At 43.2% G+C, this 13,098-nt stretch overlaps 1 protein-coding gene across 5 annotated transcripts in view; it reads right to left on the bottom strand.

Moving 5' to 3' along the window:
- Nucleotides 1–13,098, bottom strand: part of NF2 (NF2, moesin-ezrin-radixin like (MERLIN) tumor suppressor) — a 77,213-nt gene that overhangs the window by 21,307 nt on the left and 42,808 nt on the right. For all 5 annotated transcript variants that reach the window (XM_082640655.1, XM_082640654.1, XM_082640658.1 and 2 more), the window contains exons 7-10: nt 9,505–9,580; nt 6,971–7,105; nt 1,822–1,896; nt 40–153 (exon numbers count right to left, since the gene is read on the bottom strand). In XM_082640655.1, the coding sequence (XP_082496781.1) occupies nt 40–153; nt 1,822–1,896; nt 6,971–7,105; nt 9,505–9,580 (400 nt within the window). The remainder of the gene's footprint in view (nt 1–39; nt 154–1,821; nt 1,897–6,970; nt 7,106–9,504; nt 9,581–13,098) is intronic.

The following is a 13,098-nucleotide window of genomic DNA, read 5'->3' as shown; positions in this document are numbered from 1 at the left end:
AATCCACCACCAGGAGACAACGGCAGTTCACCTGCTCACCTGCTTTCTGGCCTTCTCCTCCCTGGCCTGAGCTTTCATCTGCTGAACTTCCAAAGAATCGGCCTTCCTCCTCCTCATAAACAGGTCATGGTTCCCGATACAAAGCTGGAGAATCTGTGCGATGAAAGCAGGAGAAATGTTATACCCACACGCTGACTCCACTGAGACAGCACAGAAGCTACAGCATCTTGGTCCAAGGGCTCTTGTGGGGAACCTGAGAGAAGGTATGGAGGGAAACACCGTCCTCCCTGTGGCCTCCAGGCCTCAGCTCTGGAGACAATCACAGTGAAGAGAGGAAGGGGCGCCATTTAGCTTGTCTTCTGATGCCCCTCACTCTGTGGAGTCAGGGCGTGGGTCTGCAGACCAGGGAAGATGACGGCAAAGCTTGTTCAACAGGCAGGGCTGGGACGACAGGTCATTCGTGGGAAAAAAGTAAGTTGGATTCCCCCACCTCCACCACATGCAAAACTCGACTCCAGAGGAATTAATGCCTTAAGTGCAATGATCAAGCCCTGGAAATTCTTAGAAGAGAACATAGAAGAATATCTTGATGGTCACAGGATAAGGAAAGATGTCAAGAAAGACACAAAAAGCACAAATAGTTAAGGAAAAGATGTATACATCTATCTACATTAAAATTTGCTAAGACATACAAAAAAAGAGGAAAAATAAGACACAAACTGGAAGAAGAGATAACCAATAAAGAAAACAAACAACCCAAAAGAAAAACAGCCAAAAGACAAGAAACAAGTTTGACAAAAGAGACAATGAGACTGGCCAATAAATATACAAAAAGATATTCAACCTCGTTAGTAAATATAAAGATGCAAATTAATATGACACTGAGATACCATTTTAAATGCACAAGATTGGCAAAAATTTTTAAAGGATAATAACACAATTGCTGAGGATATAGGATATAAGGCAAAAGGAAGTCTCACCCAGGGCTGTTGGATCTGTACATTAATTCACCTTCTTTGGAAAACAACGTGACATAACCTTGAATTTGGACATATACCACATGCAGGGCTATGTGAAGACACTCTCTAGACTCCAGGGAAGCGATTGCCCAGGCGCACCAGCGGGCAGATACGAGACGCAGAAAGCACTTAATTGTCCATTAACAGGAGAACGGAGAAAAAAAAATATATATATATATATTTTTTTAACAGAATATATAATGGAATACTACACAGCAGTGAAATGAAAGGACCATATCTTTGAGCGTCAACACAGATAAATCTCAAAAAATAATGTGTAAAAAAGGCATGTGACAGAAGAACACACTTGATAGCATATATATAAATTTCAAAAACATACATAACTTGCCGTGTACGAACTAAAGTTCTGATGAAAAGCAGGGGGATATTAAGCACACAGCTGAGAATGGTGGTCACCCTCGGGGAGAGGGGGGACAGCAGGGTGCTAATGCAAGGGCGGTTCCACAGTGTTGGGAGTGTGCTATTTCTTAAAGCTTGGTGGTGGGTAGGTAGCTGTTCATTTCTGTTGTTCTTTACACCCCATGTATACATTATACATATCCTTTCATATATATGAAGTACTTCAATAAAAATAACTTTTAGAAATTCCTCATCACAAAATGTAGGTTTGACTCTTTAGGTTAAGCTAAAGAGAAATCTTTCAAGGCTGATCAGAGAAGCACGTACCAAGTGAGTTATCATTCTACACCTCACAACATGTCACTCTGATACTGGTTCAAAAATGGCTTTCAGTTTCACAGAAAAACTACAGTCTGTAACAAAAACCAGGATCTCAACTTACCAGCTTATTAACACGAAGCTTTGAGGAGTTAAATTTGAAGACATCAATTTTCTTATCCAATGGCTTAATAGTAAACTGAAAGGAAAAAGCAGAAAACAGTTTCAGTCTGATAGCCTAGAACATTGCCACCAACTGGGAAATTCCACAAAAGCAGCAAACCCCCTGGCAAAGATCCAGCACAGGGCCATGCCGTGTCCTGGCTTCATGGTGCCCAGGAAGTTCAGGATCCTGGAAGCTGGGTTCTCGGCACCATCTTAGGCTTGGAAATCTGAAATACAAACCCTTGACGGGCCCAACTTTTTTTTTTTTTGCGGTACGCGGGCCTCTCACTGTTGTGGCCTCTCCCGTTGCGGAGCACAGGCTCCGGACGCACAGGCTCAGCAGCCATGGCTCACGGGTCTAGCCACTCTGCAGCATGTGGGATCCTCCCAGACCAGGGCACGAACCCGTGTCCCCTGCATCGGCAGGCGGACTCTCAACCACTGCGCCACCAGGGAAGCCCTGACGGGCCCAACTTTGAGGCCAACACTGGGAGGGCCGCCGCAGAGGCAGCCCTGCCTACAGGAGGCTCACCACCTGGCTGGAACTAGATCAACAAGAGTCAACTACTCAAGAGATTACATCACGTGTTAGTGCCTCATTGAGTGGCACAAATCACAAATCCTCAGGGTAGGATGGACATAAGCTGGTCTTAGACAAAGAATATGACAGAGAAGCTAAAAGGTAGGGTGGAGGGGCATTCTGGACAGGGCAGGCAATAGAAATAAGGCAGAGATGGGGAAATGAGCAGTGTTAGCGTGTGTGTGTGTGTGTGTGTGTGTGTGTGTGTGTGTGATTATTAACTCTTTGATGACTAAGATAAAACCATGGGTTTAGACTGGGAGGAAGGCAGGAGTGGGGGCTGGTGAGGTGGGCTGGGGATGGGCAGTCAGAAGGGCTTAGATTTGATGCGACTGCATATAGGATGTCACCCCAGATTTCCAAACATGGGGATGGTTTGATGAAAGCTGTTAATAGAAAGAATACGGTTAAAGAGTGACAAAGAATGGACTGTAGTAGAAAAGGAAAATACTACAAAAATCAAAGGGGAGAGAAAGAGGAATGCTATGGATGGGCGGGTGGGAGGGTGGGTAGCTTAGTAGGAGAACCCAGGGCCAGACTACCAGGCAGGGTCAAATATAAAGAAAAAATGGCAACTGTTGTTCTCACTCATTCCTGATGAGACCGGGCAGATCCTAGATTTCAAAGATGCACTTTATTTATTTTATTTTATTTTTATTTTTAACATCTTTATTGGAGTATAATTGCTTTACAATGGTGTGTTAGTTTCTGCTTTATAACAAAGTGAATCAGCTATACGTATACATATATCCCCATATCTCCTTCCTCTTGCGTCTCCCTCCCACCCCTCTAGGTGGTCACAAAGCACCGAGCTGATCTCCCTGTGCTATGCAGCTGCTTCCCACTAGCTATCTATTTTACATTTGGTAGTGTATATATGGCCATGCCACTCTCTCACTTCGTCCCAGCTTACCCTTTCCCCTCCCCGTGTCCTCAAGTCCATTCTTTACGTCTGTGTCTTTATTCCTGTCCTGCCCCTAGGCTCTTCAGAACCTTTTTTTTTCTTTTTTAGATTCCATATATATGTTAGCATACGGTATTTGTTTTTCTCTTTCTGACTTACTTCACTCTGTATGACAGACTCTAGGTCCATCCACCACACTACAAATAACTCAATTTCATTTCTTTTTATGGCTGAGTAATATTCCATTGTATATATGTGCCACATCTTCTTTATCCATTCATCTGTCGATGGACACTTCAGTTGCTTCCATGTCCTCGCTATTGTGAATAGAGCTGCAATGAACATTGTGGCACATGACTCTTTTTGAATTATGGTTTTCTCAGGGTATATGCCCAGTAGTGGGATTGCTGGGTCGTATGGTAGTTCTATTTTTAGTTTTTTAAGCAACCTCCATACTGTTCTCCATAGTGGCTGTATCAATTTACATTCCCACCAACAGTGCAAGGGGGTTCCCTTTTCTCCACACCCTCTCCAGCATTTATTGTTTGTAGATTTTTTGATGATGGCCATTCTAACTGGTGTGAGGTGATACCTCATTGTAGTTTTGATTTTCATTTCTCTAATGATTAGTGATGTTGAGCATGCTCTCATGTGTTTGTTGGCAATCTGTATATCTTCTTTGGAGAAATGTCAATTTAGGTCCTCTGCCCATTTTTGGATTGGGTTGTTTGCTTTTTTGATATTGAGCTGCTTGTAAATTTTGGAGATTAATCCTTTGTCAGTTGCTTCATTTGCAAATATTTTCTCCTATTCTGAGGGTTGTCTTTTCATCTTATGTTTTCCTTTGCTGTGCAAAAGCTTTTAAGTTTCATTAGGTCCCATTTGTTTATTTTTGTTTTTATTTCCATTTCTCTAGGAGGTGGGTCAAAAAGGATCTTGCTGTGATTTATGTCATAGACAAAGATGCACTTTAAACATGAATATCCACTCCCAAGAAAGACTTGCTAAGCAGATTAAGTCGTTTAGGAAGATCTATTCTTGGGTATTTCTTTCACATGCTATATTGTCCAATAAGGGGTTAGCACACAGAGGACAGAAAAATGGTCCTTTCTTTCGCTTTTGGTCAAGTGAACTTAGAAGCAGTATTGCTCTTGTGTAGGCTGCTATTTATGAATTTCGTGAGCTTATTTGTGGCCTTGCTATCAAAGCCCAGAGCTGTCAGCGGGAAACCTCAAGGAGTGGGGAAACCACAGGCTCTGTGCCATGCCGGGGCGTGCACACAGAATCAATGGCTCACTTAAAATAAACCAGCACTTCTGTTGTGACAGCATGGTTGTTGTATATAACGACCAAGATTACTTCTCATCATGTCAAGTCAGCTTGGGGCCCTTGCACTGTGCGAGTTGCTGACGTGATGGAACTCGGGGGCGCCTTGCCCCGGGAGAGGGAATATTAGTTTACTGTGTCGAGCCATCGCACTAGGGGAGACTTCACTCCTTGGCTTCCGTGAAGGATGAGTGTTTTGGGAGCCTTTAGCATGCAAAGTTGTGGATGTGCAGTAAATAAACTTTATGAAATTAGAGATGAAAAACTACCAGCACACCTACTGCTTTAAGTCACGTAGAACTTTCAGTTTAAGTGCTTTAAAAAAGAAATACCTAAATGCTCATCTCCTGGACTACTTACAAAAATCTGAGAAGCCAAAATGTTTTGAATTAAGAAGCTCAATTTGTCTCATCAAGTATGGCCGAGTGGATCTCAACCACATACTGGCAACCGGGGGCCTGGTGCTCCTTTCCTCGAGTTGCTACACGAGGAAAGAGAAAGCAGGAAACCTGCACGGGGTGGAGGCTCTGCAGGCAGCCACGTGGGCCGTCTCTGTTACTCACTCCACGCCCGGGCCTGCCTTCCTCAGCCCGGTGCAGAGTCTCAGGGCCCGTCCTCTGTGCTTCTCTGGAAACTCGGGGGATGTGGCTTCTGCTATTCCTCTCACCAGACACACACAGGTCACCTGATCCCTCTGCATCTCCGCTTCCTGAGGTGACACAGCAACCAGAACACAGCCCCTATTCTCACAGCAGTGTTCTTGTGAAGACTGAATCAGAGCCAGGGCAAAGCTTCTGGCAGGTGGAAAAGCACCATATCATCACCACCTCTGTCACCAGCTGCTTACACTGAGGTTATGTATCACGGCAGTTGAGTCACTATTTGACTATAACTTCCCTGAGGGCTGAGACTGCATTCTCTACATCTTTGTTTCTCCCACAAAACCTAACACAAAGAAGATGCTCAAAAACTCCCTTAAAATTAACAGTGAATGTGGTTACCAAAGGGGAAAGGGTGGGGGAGGGGATAAATTGGGAGATTGGGACTGACATATACACACTACTATATATCAAATAGATAACTAATAAGAACCTACTGTATAGCACAGGGAACTCTACTCAATACTCTGTAATGACCTATATGGGAAAAGAATCTAAAAGAGTAGATATATGTATATGTGTAACTGATTCACTTTGCTGTACAGCAGAAACTAACACAACATTGTAAAGCAACTATACTCCAATTAAACATTAATTTAAAAAATTAACAAAGAATGAATGAATATAGGATTACAGCATTAGGGAAAAGTCACAATCCTATATAGTAATATTTGAATTCTAAGTTAGAGTGCTCATTTGAGTTATTCAAACTTAATTTTTCTTGAATTCTTGTAAGCAAGTTGGCCTGATACCCTTTATATCACTGCTGATATGTATATATTATGTATACAATATTTATATATATAATACAAATACATTCATATACATGTTATGGAGAGGTATGTGTATGTGTGTGTGTATATATATACATATCTCTGCATCGCATGAATCAAGCACTGGACACAGAGAGAGGGTTTAATTTACACCGCATTTAAAATACAAAGAGAGGGGCTTCCCTGGTGGCGCAGTGGTTAAGAATCCGCCTGCCAATGCAGGGTACATGGGTTTGATCCCTGGTCTGGGAAGATCCCACATGCTGCAGAGCAACTAAGCCCGTGTGCCACAGCTACTGAGCCTGCGCTCTGGAGTCAGCAAGCCACAACTACTGAGCCCACGTGCCACAACTACTGAAGCCCGCGCGCCTAGAGCCCGTGCTCCGCAACAGGAGAAGCCACCACAATGAGAAGCCTGCGCACCACAACGAACAGTAGCCCCCTCTTGCCGCAACTAGAGAAAGCCCGCGCACAGCAACTAAGACCCACACGGCCAAAAATAAAAATAAATTAAATAAATTTATTAAAAAAAAAAAGAGAGAGAATTCTCACCAGAAATAGAAAGCCAAGTAATAAGAAAGGGTTACTTTCTGGTTTGTTTACTGTTCTCCAGGGTTTAGTCCTGACAGTTGAGCTTCCCAGCCTCTCATTAGTCAGCAGAGGGGTTTAGTGATGCTGTTTGAAAATAGGATGCCAGTACTGTTCTGTAAATACTATAAAGATCAACAAGCAAAAACCCAAAGCCTGGGAATTAAAGGATCTTGCTGTTAACAAGGAGCGGTCTGCCTGGGGCTGCTCCAGAAGGAGGAGAGATGGGGAAAAACCTGCTGGGCCGCCAGGGCATCTACAGTGCAGACGGGTCCTACCTCCTTGTCGCTGTACGAGATGTTTCGGATTTCGTTCCACGGGAAGGAGATCTTGGGGGTCAGCCTGTTCTCAGGGTCATAAATGTGAAGCCCCAAAGCATCCACTCCGAGCAGCAGCTCTGTGCCCTTTTTATTCTGTAGATTTGACAAAGAACAGCCACCGTCAGCTCCAGCTGAGGCTCAAGATTTTATTCAACTTCCCAAAGAACCTGGCATAGACCGTTACATGTGACAAGTTTCAACAGGTCCCAACAGAAGTCACTGTTGTCTTAGAACCCAGGGGGCCTCCAGCTTCCTGAACTGGGACAGGTGGAGGCAAAATGATACTGTTCTTGTGACTCATGTGTCCCACGGAAGGATCACTGGGGGCTCCTGTCACTGGCTCGATGGCTAAAGTAGAGGTAATCAAAACATTGTTACCGCTAATTAAATAACTGGCTTATCATAGATGTAGAATAAAGACTTGTAGGATTAAACAGCTCTTATGTTAAAAGAAAAGGTTATTGTACTACCAGAAAGAAAACTCTAAGTGCTGGGATCAGATGGCCTTATTTTACATTAAAATGTTTCAATGTGATAAAGCAAGTATAAAGTGTTAACTGTAGAATCCAGGCTGTGGGTATACATAGGTATGCACTGTAAAAGTCTTCCAACTTTCCTGCATGTTGGAAATTTTTTACTACAAAATATCGGAAAAATATATCAAAATGAATTATATATAAATTGTACCCCAATAAAGTTGTGTAAAAATTTAATTGATAGACTGTACGCAGGCTGTACCTCTGATGGCAGTCCGGCCACCAGCCAGGGCACCCATAGGGCAAGCGCCCTGGGCCCCCATGTCACTGACCAGTGTGCACCTGGAGGCCACCTCTTCGGGTTGCAGGCCCATCCCCCTGTGCTGCAGTCCGGTCCTCGTACGGCAGTGGGGGGAATCTCCCCACACTTGACCCCTTGCTGACAACAAGGAAATGGACCCAAGACTCCAGGCCAGGAAAAAGGGTCTGCAAACTGAGAAGGTGCCGGGACTGTGATGAGAAGTACAAGGCTAACAGCAGGCGTCAGGAGGAGGAGTGAGCACTCTGAGATAAATCTTTTACTCCAGCTAACACCTGAAGTCAGATGTGATCACCAAACCAGGAGGGAGAGTCATCTGCTCGTCTGCAGGGCTCTTAAAACCACTGCGTTAACACAAGCGAGGCTTTGTGCTTTAAAAATCTACAGTACGTTTTGGAAAACAAGACGTTTCATTATGTTTCTAGCTTAAGTTTTTTAAAAAAATGGATCGCACCCTCTGCCTCCTATCATGAGGCTCCAGCTGTTCTAGAGAATAAACAGAGAAGTGGGGACTCAAGCAGCCCCTTTTAAATTGTTTTAAGCACACGTCTTCCTTAGGTGATGGTGAAATTTCAGGAACTTTAACACAAAGACACTAAAATATCCATTAGCCTCGTCTATCACGCAATACAAGACACACACGCACAAAATAGTATAATTTAGTCTGACTGCTGTAGAAATATTCCCTCATAAGAAGCTGTTTTTGAAGGGTTATAAAACACTAGTTTTCTAGAATGTAGGTGGTGGGGCAAGAGGAGTCATATGGAAAAAACCACAGAAATGTGTCAAATGAGTCTGACCTTAAAGAAACCAAACAATTAGCAAATACAAATTAATAAAACTTTAGAAAACAACCTTCGGCGTTATTAGGGAAAATCTTTTAGGCATTTGTATACTATACAAAAATGACATAATTTGTCAGTGTGCCTTATTTCATACAAATGATCCATTAAAAATATGTATGTAGAAAACAAAGTAGAAAGTTATCCCTAGGATATTTTAAATGTGTTTCAATTTACCTAAATTTAATACAAAATTTATGGAAACCCTGGAAAGGAAAGCAAGCCTTAACTATAATGCTGTTTTACTGTCTACTCATCTACAGTTTGGAACCAGCAATGAAATACTTAAGCAAATCGCATGAACTCCTTTGGGAGGAGCTGCGTCCAGCAGCAGAGCCTCAGGAGAAAGATGCTTGAAAGGCCGGACAGGGGCTGAAAACAAACACTTCTCCGGTGCAGGAGCAGCGGGTTCCCAGAGGACAGTGGACTATTAATGGTCTGCATAGAAAATCAATTAGCCTGCCAGGGAGAGTCCCCACCCAAACAAATCAGTAATCTGTAAAAGCGGCTTTACTCTCCTTGTGTCCTGGGGGAAGAAAGTATTTACAGGTGTTCCCTGTGGACCCGGATCTCACAGAGCCAGAGATAATCAAATGTTACACGAGAGCATTCAGACAGGTTTCTGCCCAGACAGGACCAGGCCCTCCCAGGCTCCACTGATACTTAATTACCTAGGATCTAATTTAAGTCCCAATATAGAAAATGAGGCTCTTAGACCCTCCCCTTCCTCTTCCCTGTTCACCACTGAACTGTTGAAGTGTCTACCACCCTGGGATGGGGAGGGACCCATTTTAACAGACTGCCCTCATTCAGTCTCCACCCACACACGGGGAACTCGCAGAGGCTTCTACACACCCGGATTGTAAAGTAGTTCACACCGTACATCTCCAGGTCCTGAGCTATCTTCAAATATTCCATTTCAGCTTCGTCCCTGCGAGGAGAATGAAAGACACCGTCACTGGCGCGGAAAAGAGAAATCTGGAGGGCGGCGCACACCGAGCTGAGCTTCGAAACTGCGGGAAGACACGAGCCAGGCAGCTACCAGCCAAGCTCTGCCCGATCCCAAGTCTGTTAACCACACCACACAGAGGTGAAGCAGAATTTCCCATCCCCATGAAAACAAGAGAAGAGATTCATTACAGTGTCTCTTGGCTTCAATTTCACGCTTTACCCTTGGTAAATAGTGACACCCGGCTTGAGTAATTCAAGAAAAGCACATAGTACATCTGCTCCCTCAAATGGATTTGTATGTTCCAATTTTACATAAGCTGTTGATTTATCTAATTGCGTACTTTCTTCACCTAGAAGGTTTTGGTAATGATGTATCTCTCTCTGCAAGCTACCTGAGAGCTGCCTTTCTGATTTTATTCCTTTGGGTGTTATTGGAGGTTAAGGCACCTTCCTGATTTTAATCCTTTGGATATTGCTGGAGGTTAGGGCAAGAGCTATCCCAAGCTGTCAAACCCAAGCCAGGTCACCCACTTCTAAGTTGTGAGCCAGACTTAAAGGAAGCTCTTGAAGTAGCAATGACTTGCAGAAAACTCCCAGATAGGTACAGTGTTGAAATATCTTAACTCAAGTCTCCCTATGACCTTGCCTTCTTCCCTCTCTCCCATCTCAAAATGGTCTCAAATTAATTTTAAAAATTCAACCTGAGAGGATGAGCAGTGGCAAGCAGGTGGAGCAACTCGAAATCACACACATTGTTGATGTAAATTGATACAACTGCTTTGGAAAATTGTTTGATGTTATTTGTAACAGCAAAAACCAGGAGACAATGGGACAACCTAAATGTCCATCAATAGTGGAATGGATAAATAATGTGTGGTCTATGAATACAGCGGAATTCTACACAGTAACGAAAATAGATAAAACCACCATTACGAGCCACAAACCAAAATCTCACAATATCAGGCTGCATAAAAGAAGTGAGGCAAAAATAACAGAAACTGTCTGATTGCACTTATACAATGTTTAAAATAACAGAAACTGTCTGATTGCACTTATACAATGTTTAAAACAGGCAACACTAATCCATGGAGTTGGATTCAGAAGAGTGGTTACCTCTGGGGAGGAGTGATCGGGGGCACGTGCTTTCTTGTCACCTGGTGTTACCTGGTGTTTTCACTTTATAAGAATCCATCAAGTGGTATATTTACGACTTGTCCACTTTTTGGTATACTTTTTTAAGAGTTAAAAACAACATGTGGGCTTCCCTGGTGGCGCAGTGGTTGAGAGCCTGCCTGCTGATGCAGGGCACACGGGTTCGTGCCCCGGTCCGGGAAGATCCCACATGCCGCAGAGTGGCTGGGCCCGTGAGCCATGGCCACTGAGCCTGCGTGTCCGGAGCCTATGCTCCGCAATGGGAGAGGCCACAACAGTGAGAGGCCCGCGTACCGCAAAAAAAAACCCAAAAAAATCACATGTGATAGGAAGTTGATTTGAAGAAGAGAAAAAAATTATTAAAGGCTAATGAAAAGATGATCAGTTCCTAAAGTGATGAGGGAAATGCTAATTAATATTTAGGATACAAAATTTCATCTTTTAGATCACAAAAATTAGATTGGTTAAAAACCAGTGTTGGGGAGAGAATGGGGGAGAGACTTTCACATACTGCCGATGGGCTTGTAAATAGGTACAACCTTTTCAGAGGGCAATTTGGAGGCACCTGTCAAGACGCAAAATGCTCACATCCTTTGCCTCAGCAACTCCTCTAAAGGATCTATCCTCAGAACTACTCATACAATTATATAATGATATCAGATTGTACACTGCAGATCATTCTGTAAAAGTGAAAGACCTATAGCTACTCCAAATACCATCAATAGAGGAATGGACGCAAAAGCTATGGGATATGCATATAATAGAACTTTTTTTTTTGAATTTTATTTTTTTATACAGCACGTTCTTATTAGTTATTTTATACATATTAGTGAATGTGTGTTAATCCCAATCTCCCAATTCATCCCACCACCACGCCCCCGCCACTTTCCCCCCTTGGTGTCCATACATTTGTTCTCTACATCTGTGTCTCTATTTCTGCCCTGCAAACTGGTTCATCTGTACCATTTTTCTAGGTTCCACATATATGCGTTAATATATGATAATTGTTTTTCTCTTTCTGAGTTACTTCACTCTGTATGACAGTCTCTAGATCCATCCAGGTCTCTACAAATGACCCAATTTCGTTCCTTTTTATGGCTGAGTAATATTCCATTGTATATATATACCACATCTTCTTTATCCATTCATCTGTCAATGGGCATTTAGGTTGCTTCCATGAGCTGGCTATTGTAAATAGTGCTGCAATGAACACTGGGGTGCATGTGTCTTTTTTTAATTATTTAATCAATTATTTATTTATTTTATTTTTTGGCTGCGTTGGGTCCTCCTTGCTGCATGCGGCCTTTCTCTAGTTGCAGTGAGCAGGGGCTACTCTTCGTTGCAGTGCACAGGCTTCTCATTAGGGTGGCTTCTCTTGTTGCGGAGCATGGGTTCTAGGCACATGGGCTTCAGTAGTTGTGGCACGTGGGCTCAGTAGTTGTGGCTTGTGGGCTCTAGAGCTCAGACTCAGTAGTTGTGGTGCAGGGGCTTAGTTGCTCTGCGGCATGTGGGATCTTCCTGGACCAGGGATTGAACCCGTGTCCCCTGCATTGGCAGGCAGATTCTTAACCACTGCGCCACCAGAGAAGCCTTGTCTTCATTTCTTCTCATTCTTTTTTCTTTATTCTGTTCCATGGCAGTGAATTTCACCATTCTGTCTTCCAGGTCACTTATCCATTCTTCTGCCTCAGTTATTCTGCTATTGATTCCTTCTAGTGTATTTTTCATTTCAGTTACTGTGTTCTTCATTTCAGTTATTGTATTCTTCATCTCTCTTTGTTTGTTCTTTAATTCATCTAGGTGTTTCTTCTTTAATTCTTCTAGGTCTTTGTTAAACATTTCTTGCATCTTCTCGATCTTTGCCGCCATTCTTTTTCTGAGGTCCTGGATCATCTTCACTATCATTATTCTGAATTCTTTTTCTGGAAAGTTGCCTATCTCCACTTCATTTAGTTGTTTTTCTGGGGTTTTATGTTGTTCCTTCATCTGGTACATAGTCCTCTGCCTTTTCATTTTGTTTATCTTTCTGTGAATGTGGTTTTCCTTCCACAGGCTGCAGAATTGTAGTTCTTCTTGCTTCTGCTGTCTGCCCTCTGGTGGACGAGGCTATCTAAGAGGCTTGTGCAAGCTTCCTGATGGGAGGGACTCAATAAAATTCTTAAAATGAACATAAATTAGCACTGAATGCAGTAGGTCTGTACATCCTGACAGGCAGTAGGTACCCATGCCCCCACACACCAGAAGAAGGACAGACACAGTACTGAAGACCAGCACTGCTGCCAGCTCTCCCTTTTTCTTCTATACACTTCGGTACTGCATTTTGTTCAACAAACACATCCCAGTTTT

The sequence above is a fragment of the Mesoplodon mirus genome, assembly GCF_964341445.2.
Source record: "Mesoplodon mirus genome assembly, chromosome: 13".
Classification (NCBI taxonomy): Eukaryota; Metazoa; Chordata; class Mammalia; order Artiodactyla; family Ziphiidae; genus Mesoplodon; species Mesoplodon mirus.
This window is presented reverse-complemented; position numbering and strand designations above follow the sequence as displayed.